The sequence below is a fragment of the Bos indicus genome, chromosome 21 (assembly GCF_029378745.1).
Source record: "Bos indicus isolate NIAB-ARS_2022 breed Sahiwal x Tharparkar chromosome 21, NIAB-ARS_B.indTharparkar_mat_pri_1.0, whole genome shotgun sequence".
NCBI classification, from domain to species: Eukaryota; Metazoa; Chordata; class Mammalia; order Artiodactyla; family Bovidae; genus Bos; species Bos indicus.
The window spans coordinates 60219428-60232903 of record NC_091780.1 but is presented as its reverse complement, the minus strand read 5'-3'; the positions used below and the strand labels follow the sequence as shown (position 1 = coordinate 60232903).

The following is a 13476-nucleotide window of genomic DNA, read 5'->3' as shown; positions in this document are numbered from 1 at the left end:
AAGAAGGCTGAGCACCAAAGACTTGATGCTTTCGAATTATGGTGCTAAAGACAACTCTTGAAAGTCCCTTGGACTGCAAGGAGATCAAACCAGGCAATTCTAAAGAAAATCAACCCTGAATATTCATCGGAAGGACTGATGCTGAAGCTGAAGCTCCAATACTTTGGCCACCTGATGCGAAGAACCTACTCATTGGAAAAGAGCCTGATGCTGGGAAAGATTGAGGGCAAAAGGAGAAGAAGGCGGCAGAAGATGAGATGGCTAGATAGCATCACTGACTTAATGGACATGAATTTGAGCAAACTCTGGGAGATAGTGGAGGACAGGGAAGCTTGGTGTGTTGTAGTCCATGGGGTTACAAAGAGTTGGATGTGACTTAGCGACTGAAAAACAACAAAAAACAGCTACACTCATTTCCCAGTGAATCTCCAACATGAACCATTCCACTTAATAAGTTGGGCCAGTTAAAAGATTCTAAAGCTGCAGCCATAGAGAAGAAAGATCAAATTTGTTTTGGCACAGTATCTGGGGTTGCGTCCTTTCTCTACTAACCTATGACGTGTGACCTTGGGGACATTCCTGAATTTCTTTCTGTCCTTAGTTTCCTCATCAATAAAGCCAGGATGATAATCATACTTCCTTCAAAGGGTTGTTGAGAGGATTAAATGAGATAAAGCAAGACATCTGATAAATTCCCCCACTCAAGACTGATTTTGCGATAAATGTCAGCTGCACAGCAGGTAAGAGAGGCAATAAATTTGTTGAAATTGATTTGTCTGTGCAGGGACAGGGGCTGATCCAGGGACTTTTATTTGCCTAACTTTTGGCTTTTAAACCACCCTTCCTGAGCTTATCATCAGTGAAGTTTTCTTTTGATTTCAAAATGTTAAATTCTATATATTTCCCTAATGTTGTTGCAAGTACCTCATACAGGGTGTTTATTCTTCCTCGAAGCATCCTGTCCCTCCCCACATCATCACATTGCCAACATCTCACACTCTGGGGGAGAAAAAGTTTCATCATTTGCTTTACTGGAAAATGTATACTCCTTAAATAGTGTTCTAATGCCGGCAAAAAAAAAAAAAAAAAATTAGCAGAGCTGTCTCCAGGGAAGCAGCCTTTGACTATTCAAACCTGGAAGAAATGAAGGGTTTTATTTGTGGAAATTGGGACATCCGGTGGTGTCTACTTAGGGAAGCAAGATTTTTTTTTTTTAACCACCCATCAACACCTCCACACTCTAAAAAGTAATAAAATCCCAGAGAATACATTAATATTTTACATTATGGGGAATCTCCCAGATTCATGGGCAGTTCATTTTATGCCACAGAAATGATCTGAATTTACTAAAGCATCTCTTCTCTATATGCATAGCTTTGATCTCACAGTAGCTTTGCCAGGTAGCGACTCTGGGCCCCATTTTACAGATGAAACCCCCAAAGGCCCAGAGAGTTTAAAAACTTGCCCAACGTCACACAGCCTGAGCCTTCACTGTCTGCCTACACACATATATCCTCCATGCTTTTGCTTGAATCTGAATTCCTTCTGTTTTTCAGTGTGTCTCCCTGCTACCAGCCTTTGTATCATGTCCTTCAGTATTCCTGGAGGCAGGTAGTAATCAACATAGAGAATTTAGCAGCAGAAAATTAGCAAATAGCAGACATGTAACATTCTGTGGGGTCACAAAGTGCAGAAGGCAATGGCACCCCACTCCAGTACTCTTGCCTGGAAAATCCCATGGACGGAGGAGCCTGGTAGGCTGCAGTCCATGGGGTCGCCACGAGTCGGACATCACTGGGCGACTTCACTTTCACTTTTCATTTTCATGCATGAAGGAAATGGCAACCCACTCCAATGTTCTTGCCTGGAGAATCCCAGGGACGACGGAGCCTGGTGGGCTGCTGTCTATGGGGTCGCACAGAGTAGGATAGGACTGAGTGACTAACACGTTCAGTCTCACTAGCATTCCTAAGGCATAGAAGAGACCCCTTTTGTGGTGACGCTGAATGGCATGTGGGCTTTTAGTTCCTAGATGATGTTGTTTAGCTGCTAAGTTGTATCCGACTCTTTTGCAACTCCATGGAGTGCAGTCTGCCAGGCTCCTCTGTCCATGATATTTCCAAGGCAAGAAACCTAGAGTGGGTTGCCATTTCCTTCTCCAGGGGGTTTTCCTGACCCAGGGATCGAATCTGTGTCTCCTGCATTGGCAAGCAGATTCTTTACTACTGAGCCACTGGGAAGCCTCATAGTTTCTAGACCAGATATCAAACCTGTGCCTCCTGCATTGAAAGTTTGGAGTCTGAACCACCGGACTGCCAGAGAAGTGGGACTTCTAGTCGGATCTGGGGATCCCAACTAGAGGAGCCCAGGGCTCTAAGAGATTTTAGAGTTACTGCTTCACGGAGTTAAATACACATTTATTCATTCATACACGCAACTGAGCTTTACCGACCGCCTGCTATGTGCTCAGGATGATATCAGGTTCTGGTAAGACAAAGATGAACTAGGCAGTCCTGCCTGCACAGCACTTCTGAGAAATGTGCAATAAAGTGGGTTTAAGAGACATGCACAAGGACATGGACAGATGCTTCAAAATCCTTTAGCCAGCCTCCAGGTACTGTCAACACCACTATCTGAACAGCCAGAGAATCTGTCTCTGCACGAGCTGCTCTGGTGTGGGCCATCACCATCTCGCACCTGTGTCACTGAGACCAACAGGGCCTCCCAAACCGTGATCCCTTCCCATGCCACAACAGAAGGGGCAATCTGACCCCTTTTCATCCTACAAAGGCTCCTCTCTGCCCTTAAAACAACAAAGTCCAAACGCCTGCGCTGGAACACCTGCTCACAGGCAGAGTCTTGGTTTTGTCCTCTATTGGATCCTCCTGCAGGGCCAGGCCATGGGTGGGCACTGAACCAATGTTTTTTAAATGAATAAATGAGGTCAGGAGGTGGGAGTCTACCCTACAATGCAGCCTTATGACATCACAGTGCAGACTCCTTGCTCAGAAGATGTTCTTAGTCTAGTTGAAGCACGATTAGGTAGGATTCACCACAATTTTTAAACTGGACTTGATATGAAATTGCTAACAGTTTTATACGCTGATGAGCACTCTGATTTTAATGGAGCTATGATTTTTCAAATGTTATATAAACAAGACAAGGCATAGGTATGTGGGATTGATGTGGGTGGGCAGAGAGGACAAAGTCTGGTTTTGGCTTACTCTGAATCTGGACAGGTTACTAAGCAGTTTTAAGCCTCGTCTAAAAGTGACGCCTGCCTAGCTGGCCTAACAAGGTCATGGTGAAGACCAGATTAGCTCTGATTGAGAAAGGACTGGCCAAACCCGAAAGAATTGTGCACACAAACAGGGCGATGACAGTGACCAGGGAACACAATTTCCCGATGGGATGCCCCCATCACACTCCTCTCCTGGAAATGGGTGGGAGGGTCCACTGGGATTATCTTTGTTGTTTGTCTTCTCTGCCAGTGGGAGTGTGGATGGGGTGATATAAACCTCTGTCCAGATGACCTGCCTGAAGTCATCAGTCTCTGTTAGCAGAGGCAGGAAGACCTGAGGTTTCAAAGTCCTTCTGCGGGCAGGGATGTTGGGTTTGAGGCTCTCTGAGGTTCGGACCAGGGATTCTCTACAACTCCTTTCACTTGGCAGAAATCAGTTTTTTATTTATTTATTTTTACACTCTTTATATATATATATTTTTTTCTTTTAATTTTTATTTTTAAACTTTACATAATTGTATTAGTTTTGCCAATCAGTTTTAAACAATGACAAGGATTCTAGCAGAATTGGACAATTTCTAGAAAATTAGTTTCTGGAAAGTCCCGGGAAGTCAAGCCTTCAGGCAGAGTACTTTTCCTCCTCTGAAATGAAAGTGCAAAAGAAAAACAGTACTGTTAATTCATGCTAGAGGGCAAATAACCTTATCCCCCTTGGAAGTCACATGGCCCTCCCTCTCAGCCAGAATTCCAGACCCTGGAGGCTGCATGGACCTGAGAAGGAAGGGACCTTTCGCAGTGTGGTGCTTCCCTGGTACCCAGCAGCATGGGTTTTACCCACTGCCAATGCACAAACATTTTCTGATGGCCTCCCCAGAAGTTTACTTGGGCCCAAGACCTAGGGATCAACTGTTTGCCATTTGATCCCTGTTTTCTGAGTTCAAGCCAATACAAAAGTCATTTTTTCATCCATTCACTCAGTTTTGAGACCTGGCTCTAAGCCTAGCACTGTGCTAAGTGCTCAGATAGAGAAATTAATGAAACACGACCCTTATTCTCAAGTAGTTCACAGTTAAAGTGGGGGGAACCATCAGTTCAGTTCAGTTCAGTCGCTCAGTCGTGTCCAACTCTTTGCGACCCCATGAATTGCAGCACGCCAGGCCTCCCTGTCCATCACCAACTCCCGGAGTTCACCCAGACTCACGTCCATCAAGTCAGTGATGCCATCCAGCCATCTCATCCTCTGTCGTCCCCTTCTCCTCCTGCCCCCAATCCCTCCCAGCATCAGAGTCTTTTCCAATGAGTCAACTCTTCGCATGAGGTGGCCAAAATACTGGAGTTTCAGCTTTAGCATCATTCCTTCCAAAGAAATCCCAGGGCTGATCTCCTCTAGAATGGACTGGTTGGATCTCCTTGCAGTCCAAGGGACTCTCAAGAGTCTTCTCCAACACCACAGTTCAAAAGCATCAATTCTTGGGCGCTCAGCCTTCTTCACAGTCCAACTCTCACATCCATACACGACCACTGGAAAAACCATAGCCTTGACTAGACGGACCTTTGTTGGCAAAGTAATGTCTCTGCTTTTCAGTATGCTGTCTAGGTTGGTCATAACTTTCCTTCCAAGGAGTAAGCGTCTTTTAATTTCATGGCTGCAGTCACCATCTAGGAAACGTAATTATAATGCAATGTGGAAACTCCACAGCAGGGTCCACGGGACATCGTGAAATTGTACTGAGTACTATGGGAATTGTATGAGACGGGCACTCAGCTGGGTCCAGAGGTTTTGGAGAAGGTTCTCTTATGGTAGATATGATAGAGCAGGAATAAACCAGGTGAAGGTGAAGGGCAGGGAACAGGGAAGGGATAGGACATTTCAGAGGGAGCAGAAGGAATCAAGGCCTGGAGGTGATTGGACAGGACCTGAACTTGATCAAAAAAGTGGAAAATCAGGATGGATGGAGAAGGAGGTGGCATAGGGACCAATCAGGAAGGCCGGAGTCCAGAGACCCTGAAGGGAGGAGGGAGTGATATGGACACATGAGTTCAGGGACTATTCTTGGGCCTTGTAGAGGCCAGCATCATGTTCAGTGTTGAGTCAGGCTCCCAGCCCACTTTAAAAAACCACCTAAAAGTTTCTTTCCACTTGGATGCAAAGAAAGAACTTCTTTGGGCTGGTGAGCCAACATCTGCTACACAGTTGGTGTTCCACCAATGGTAACCAAGGCCCGTCCTCGCCAGGGAGTGGCTGCCGCCTATGCAGTGGCCCCCAAAAGATGAGGTGTTCCCTTCACAGGAACAGACATCTTTTTATCATGAAAGATGGCCCATCCCTGCAGCTAACATCCACGACGCTTGTTTAAAGCCCTCTGTTCCCTGAGATCCTGATGTCAAGGAAGGCTGATTCTCTTGGCTCTCGACTAGGGAAAGAAAATGACTTTCGGCCTAACTTAGCCCATAACAATTATGAAAAATAAATTGAAGTGTAAAAACAGGCGATGGCTAGCAGATGGGGCAAAATGAGCTGAGGCCTGGCTTCTTGCACCCTGCTCTGCAGGACACATACACAGACCCTGCTTCCTGGAGTGTGAAATGACCCTGCATTTTCTAATCAAATCAGGAGGAAGGCAGCACCAACCTCAGCCTGGGGGCATGTGCCTGGACACCCATGGGCTCCCGTCGGCAACACAGGGCCTCCTTTAGGCTTCTAGACCCTCAAGGAGAGCCAGGGCAGGCTGGGAACTCCTGGGAAGGGCCTTGAGAGGTTAAAAAAGAACTTACTGCTTTTCTGTCTGATTGTAAAACTATATGCTCGTGGCGGGGAACTTGGCAAATGGAGAACAAGGAGAAAGAGAAAGCAAGCTAGAGCTGTGGACCCGGACAGTTAGCTTCTCATTCATCTTCCAGATAAAGTCCCCCGACGGAAGTGGTAGCCCATGCGGGCAGCCACGTCCGTCTCTGGCTGTTCCCCAGGACTGCCTCCACTGACCTCCTGCCCCCGAAGCTGGCTCCTTTCATGTTTTAGGCTCAGCTCCAATTCAGTCCTCGGAGACCTCCCTGACCCCTGTCTGCATCCCAGTTGCTTAGCCTGGGTGGATTTTTTTTTTTTTCCTGGAACTCACTTCTGTTTCTAATTCTCTCATTTCCTTGTTTGTTGGCTGGCCACCATTCCCAGGAATCTACCTGAGGGCCCTGCCTCAAGGGCACAGGGTCTGTGCATCGGTGGGGGCTTCATTGTTATTTCTTAATTACGGAGTAGCCCACCGAGGTTTCTAGTATTTCAACCACATGAATGTGGCGATGATGAACGTGGCCCATATGTATAAATATTCACTGAGCCCTGCCTGTTTTTTTCCCTCTCTTGGAATATCTCATATGTACGCCATTCTCCTCCCCTCTTTCTCTGTGTGTCTGTTGTTTGTTTTCTGGAAGGGGTCAGAGTACTGAGCTGGGGGCAGGGACTTCACGTCCCTGACTCCTGCTTCAGCCTTTGGCAAATTCCATGACTCCAATGCCTCTTTTTTCTTTTCTGTGTTTGAAAAGCCAGTAAAGAATTCTGCCTAAGGTATGAGTTGTGAGCCCCAAATAAGATCCTGGAACTCTCTAGACTCAAAAGAAACAGTGAAGAAACACACACACCCCCCACGGAAAGGTCCACACTCATTCTTCCGCTTTCATTAAAGCCCCAGAGAGGGTCACTTGGAGACTGAGGTGCCCCAGACGCCACGGAGTACCCCAGCTCCCCTTGTGTCGCCGGCTTCTCCCTCCTCCCTAGAATCTGGGGTCACCTCTGCATTGGATCCCCGCGGAAGAGGTTCCCAATATCCAAACCCAGAAAATAAATCTGGAGAGAGAACCCCTCGACTCCATCTGCACACTCGCTGGCCCCCTTCCCAGGCCCTGGCCGGTGCCCGAGTGTCCCAGGGATGGATGGGCACGGCTTGGGGCGCCCCACTTGGTCGGGGGCTGCCTCCTCGAATTGAGCGGGGTCAGGGGGCCTGGGGTACAAGGGTGTGCCTGTCAGAGTCCTAGGTGGGACGGGAGCGGGGTGGGGGGAGGCGCTGGGAGTCAGGGTGGAGGGCGTATAAGGGACCCGCGGGGTGGCGTCACCCGACTCACCGCCCCCCGAGACATCACAATCTGGGGGCCGGGACCCCGCGCCTCATCACCAACCCTTTTGCAACCACACAATCCCAGCCACAAACACCCCGGAAAAAAAAAAGAAAGAAACCGGCCGGAGTCCAGCCTCCCTCCCCGCCCCGCCCCGCCCCTCCCCTCGGCCCCCGGGGCCCCCGCCCCCGGATGGGGGAGTGAGCGCTAGCCCGGCGCCCCGCACCCGCCGCCCCGCGCCCTCCCGCTGCCAGCCCGCGGCGGGGGCGGCCAGCCGCGCGCTCGCCCGCGCCCCGCCCGCGCCCGCGCTCCTCCGGCTCCGCGGCGCCCTCGCCGGGTGCGTGCCGCTCGCACGCCAGCCCGCCCGGCTCTCCGCGCCCGCCACCCGCGCCCGGCCCCGGCGCCCCGGCCCTCCCGCCCGCGCTTCATGGCTGCGCAGGAATGGGACTGGTTCCAGCGCGAGGAGCTCATCGGACAGATCAGCGACATCCGAGTCCAGAACCTGCAAGGTAACGCGCCCCCGCCTCCCCGGAGAGGGGCGCCGATCGGGGGGAGCCCGGAGCCCCGGGAGCCGCTCCCCACCCCCACCGACCGAGCTCCGACCCGCGACGGCCCCAGCCCGGTCCTGTCCCCGTCCTGTCACTTACTGGGGGCCCTGGCGGAGGGGGGGTGGGGTGGCGGCGAGACACCCGCCCTCAAACCCGGGCATTGCCGCCCCCGGGCCAGATGAACAGTGACCCGGGAGTGGGGTGGCACACGTGTGTGTGTGTGTCTGTGTGTGTGTGTGTGGCGGGGGGCATCCCATTTGCTTTGTGGAGGGGACGTCACGACTCCCCCTCCAGCTATAGTTGCGAGTTTGGAGAAGTTTGTACTTGGGCTCTTGGGGGTGGTGGCCCAGGTCAGGGAGGGGAGGAGAAAGTGCGTTTGCGTGTGTGTGTGTGTGTGTGTGTGTGTGTGTGTGTGTGTGTGTGTTTGCACACAGTTCCTAAGTACCTCCAGGGCTAGGGGAATTGAATGGGGGGCGGCGCCTCGCTATGGACGAGGAGAAGGAGGTCAGAGGCGCGCGGGGTCAAGAGGCCGCTTTGTTCGGGGAGCTGCGGGCTGGGGGTAGGATAAGGGCGAGGGCCGCCCGTGGCACGGGACGCTAGGACCTGTGTGTATCTTGGGACAAGGTGAAAGAGAAGCTAGGGAGCCAGCAGGTCTGACCTGGGCTGGGGGTGGGGGGCTGTCTCCCGCCACAGAGGAAGTGTCTTTATCTTCCGGAGGAGTCTGTCCATTGTGGAAACTTAGAAAGCACAAACATATTTAAAGGAAAAACTTCACCCACAGTCTCCTGGTAACCCACGCATCCAAAGAAAGCTGCTTTTTGTGGAGGTGTACTTCCAGCCTCTCTCTTTTCATATATGGACTCTGCAGAACTGGACCAAGTTCCACCTCTGGGCTCTCTTCACTTATATAGACCCCAGCAGGGAAGTTTAGCAGCTTCCTCTTCAGGCTTGGATTTCTAGAGATTCCATGGTTAGGGGGTGACTCAGAGAGAGCTGGGAGGCCTGGATAGAGAAGTAATGCGGTGGGGTGGTGAGTCCCCCCTCTCATTCCAAGTGGGTGGGGTGCAGTCTTGAAAGGGGTGCCCAGGCAGTAAAGTTTAATTAAATATTACACTTGGTAGAATATTTCCTGGGGGCCCACATGGTCTGTTCCACCCCTAGGCCGGGCAGGGACAGTGTAGGCAGAGGTGACTTGAAGTGGGGAGGAAGGGAGCCCTGTGCACTGGACACTGGAAATCGAGTTTGTTCTGGGCTCCCCTGAACCTTTTGTGCTGTGACTGGTGTAAAACAAGGAGGACTGAGCTGGAGATACTGAAAATCATCTTTTTCGATGCCTCACATCTGGGTCCCGTTGCCTGAGAACAGACATCCTCTTTTGGGGGTGAGCGTTAGTATCTTTTGCTGAGATGGCATCTAGTTTGGGCTGTCACAGGGTGTGTGTGTGAGGCAATCAGTGAGTGTTTAATAAGCACAGACTAACCAAATCTTGGTGCAACCGTTCCCTGCACTCCTCAACTCTCAGTGTGAAGGATATCTGCTTGTGAAGGGATGTTCAACAATATGAGCAGCTAGTTAAACCTGGAACAGTGAGAGAAGGCTTTGCTGAATGGGGGCAATTTGAAATGGGTCTTGAGGGTTGAGTAGGAGCTCACTGAGTAGACTCTCCTCTCTCAGCTCCAGGTAAACTGCCCTCACTTCCATTCAATTGCCAATTACAGTTTGAGCGTCAATGGGCTTTGCTGTTTTAAAAAAACAAACTTTTAATGTTGTGCGTGTTATTTATGTTTATTATGTGTATATAAAATATGCATTAATCTCAAGGACAAGCCCAACGTATTTTTATGGGTGGATACACATGTATAACCATTACTAAGATCATGATGTAGAAATTTTCTAGTACTCAGATGGATGTTTTCTCTCCCTTCCCACCACCCCCACCTTAATAAAGCAGCTACTATTTTAATCTTTATTGCTATAGTTTTGCCTCTAGAATTTCTTACAAAATTGAATAGTACAGTGTATGTACTCTTTTGAAATGGCCTTTTTTTTAGTTCCGCATTATATTGGTCCTTGTATCACCTTCTTGCTTGTATCAGTAGTTCCTTTTTTAAAGTTTTTTAAAAAATCACTTCACTGAAGTATGATTTACATATCATAAAATTCAACCTAAGTTTATAATTCAGTGAATTTTAGTATATCTGCAGGGTTTTGCAAACATCCTAACAACGCAGCTGGGGAACCCTTTCATTACCTGCTAAAGGTCCCCAGTGCCCAGCATCTCGCTGTGTCAGTCGCGCTCCTAGCCCGAGATCAGGCAGAACGTACTTCCTTGTTTTTGCCAAGGACTCACCCACTGTATGAATGTACCACAGTGCGTTGATATGTTCTTCAGTGAGGCCCCTTTGGGCTGTTTGCAGTTCAGGCTGTCCTGGAGGGCTGGAGCTGTGAGTCCTGGGGGGCGCTGTGGAGTTGCTGGCCGATAGCTGTGCGGCTCTGCCCAGCATCGCTGAGAAGAGGCTGGGAGAGGAGGTGGGGACAGGAATCTGTCTTGTCTCTCTCCCACTTTCCCTTGGCATCCCCATCTCTTGAGGATGCTAAACGGCCGTTTTCTCTCCTCGTCTCTCTGGTGCTCAGGAAGTCCAGCGAAAGGACCAGGTCTGGAAGGCAGCCTTCACCGTGCTTAGAGCATCTGCCCAAACCAGCTGGTGGGTGTCGGCCGGCCCTGGACGTGTCTGGGTGACATGTAGGCCGTGGGCCGGGGCCTCGGTCATTTGAACTCGGTACTAGTCCAGGGAGGCAGGAGTCCAGGCAGAAGGGTTGTTTTCCAAACTCTGTGCTTCCTTCGAGCACAGGTGGGCAGCAGTTGTCGTGGTGATGGGATGCCGGGTACAGTGGCATTTCACAGATCTGCGTCACGGGGACCGAGGCGGATCCTCAGCCTCCAACAAGCTTTTCTCTATGGCCTTGAACTGTGGAATTCTGGAATCCATGCAAATATGATTGTAATGTCACCGCCCTGGAATGCTGGAATGAAGACTTCCCGACCTGTCTCTGAAGGTCGGGGTGAGCAGGGCAGGAAGCATGGCCTCTCTCAGGAGGGCTGTGACGACTCCCTGTACCTGACACATGAAGTCCTTTCTATGTGCTTGCATCCGTGGGCTCCTAAAAGTGTCTGCAGATGAAGAACTCTCTGGCCAAGAGCACAGAGGTCCATCTGGGCAAGAAGCTGCTGGTGTCACCCCCACAGGGTCCGTCGCAAGGAAACGGGGGCGGCCCAAGCTGTTGACCTTTTCAGAGGGGAGAACATGGAATTGCAGGATGTGGGCAGCTGCCACCTGGTGGCCCCCACTTCCCGGGAGCCGTGTGGGGTGGAGTGGAGGTTGGAGGCAGCTGGTTCAGGTCTGCGCCTTGGTTCTCAGCCCGGCTTTGGGCAGCCGTGAGCTGGGTGCCCTTCCGATGACAAGGCTGCCCTGACTGCCCCGCTTTTGGACTTAGCCTCAGGGTCCAGCTGAACGCTGGACCAGTTCCAGGGTCCCCTGACTGTTGGTCCAAGGCTGGTGTCAGGCCAGGATTTGGAAGACGCCCCTGTTTATATAGGGAGCCTCCACCACCCCCAAGATTCACAGCCCTTTTCCTGTTGAGTTTAGTAAACATATAACAAGAGGATCGTGTCATGCAAACACCAGGGAGCTCAGAGTTGGTTCCTGTCCCTGCTTTGAAGGAGTGTAACACCATCATGGCACTCAGCCAGACTGGGACTCCAGTTTTCTGCTTCTGGCAGCAAAGTCATCCGTTTAGTGCGGGACCGTCTCCTGTTGCATGGGCGCCTGTTGGGTTTAATGCTGTGAAGCTTGACCTCATTGCTCCTGAGCGACCTGGCTAAGATCTGGCACCCAGAGTTGGAGGTGGATGGAGTTAAGTAGGGCTGGGCTTCCTAGGGGACGCTGAGGTGAAGAATCCACCTGCCAATGCAGGAGATGTGAGAGTTGTGGGTTCCATCCCTGGATTGGGAAGATCTGGTGGAGTAGAAAATGGCAACCCACTCCAGTATCCTTGCCTGGAAAAATCCCATGGACAGAGCAGTCTGGCGGGCTACAGTCCATGGGGTTGCAAAGAGTGGGGCACGGCCGCGCATGTACTCAGCGCAGCAGCGGGCGTACGTAAGCCTTCCTCACTGCATTTCTAGGGGAGCCTGCTAGTTAGGGGGGTCCAGCACTGCCAACTGGGCCTGCTAACTGGGGTTCCCTAAGCAGCATCCCTGCCTTGTTTCAGTGTCTCTTTCAGCCAGGATTTATCGGAGAGCAGCATCACCCAGGGTTAGCAAAACAAACTGTGTCTCGGGACACTTGGAATTGACTGCCAAACAGAGGTGGTGACAGTTCACTCAACTTTGAGCAGCCTGCGTGCCAGGCAAGGCACAAACCGCTCTTTAGAACTCTTTGCACAAGCCTTGGAGGCTGTTTGGGAAGTGGAGAGCTTGAATGACTTGCCCCCAAGGTCATGGGCTCGTAAGTGGGGCTGAGATTTGAATGCAGGTCAGACTAAGCCACATTTCCCGTCTCAGTGGCTCTGTAAATCTTGGGCAAAGGCCGCCTGGGTGAAGGAGCTGGTAGCCTCAGGGTGGGGAGCCAGGAGGGCCTCTGGGGGGAGTCGGCACTGAAACCAGACCTTGAGTGTGTGTCCTAAGTCACTTCAGTTGTGTCCGACTCTCTGCGACCCCATGGACTGTAGCCCGCCAGGCTCCTCTGTCCATGGGGTTCTCCAGGCAAGAGTACTGCAGTGGGTTGCCAGGCCCTCCTCCAGGCAATCCGACCCAGAGATTGAACCCATGTCTCTTAAGTCTCCTGCATTGGCAAGTGAGTTCTTTACCACTAGTGCCACCTGAGAACCCAGACCTTGAGGGCATAGCAGTAACTTGACTGCACGAATTCTATTGTGTTACGCAACATGGAAGGCAGGAAAGTGGCCCAGGATTGCCTGAAGGCACGCTCAGGGGCAGGACTGTGCCTGTGTGCTCAGGAAGATCGGCCCTGGCCTTTATACCTGCTTCCTCCTCTCCTCCCGTTGGCCCATGCCCAGGCCCTCCTCACGCCAGCCCAGACTCCATAGTGACCTCCTTCAAGTCACCCACCACCCGGCCACCAACACACGTCCCTGCTAATGCTTTCAGCGGGTCTCCATGGCCAACCTGAGGGCGCAGGGCAGCTCCCGTCCACCCTAGGATAAGCATCCTTATTCATGAGTGCTGGGGTGTGGAAAAGGTCAGGCTGCGCTGGTTTACAAGGTCAAGTCCAAGTCCCTTCCCTAGTGGAGGAGGCCCTGTGGGGTCTGGTTCAGGATGCCACATCAGCCTCCCCTCCTGCTCCTCGCACCTGGCACCCTCCCGAGGGCAGGAGGAGAAGGGGACGACAGAGAACGAGATGGTTGGATGGCATCATCGATTCCATGGACATGAGTTTGAGCCAGCTCTGGGAGATAGTGAGGGACAGAAAAGCCTGGTGTGCTGCAGTCCGTGGGGTAGCAGAGAGTCGGACAAGACTGAGCGACTCAACAACAAAGACCTCTTGCGCAGACAGCCATGGG

General features: G+C 51.4%; 1 protein-coding gene across 7 annotated transcripts in view; it reads left to right on the top strand.

Annotated features, from left to right (window-relative positions):
• The first annotated feature begins 7622 nt into the window (after positions 1-7622).
• CLMN (calmin) overlaps positions 7623-13476 on the top strand; it is a 122128-nt gene continuing 116274 nt past the window's right edge. For 2 of the 7 annotated variants that reach the window (XM_070775639.1, XM_070775638.1), the window contains exon 1: positions 7625-7854. In XM_070775639.1, coding sequence (XP_070631740.1) covers positions 7773-7854 — 82 coding nt within the window. In that variant the 5' untranslated portion in view covers positions 7625-7772. Of the gene's footprint in view, positions 7855-13476 lie in introns of all 7 variants that reach the window. The other 5 variants (XM_070775637.1, XM_070775635.1, XM_070775643.1 and 2 more) reach the window with 5 other exon arrangements.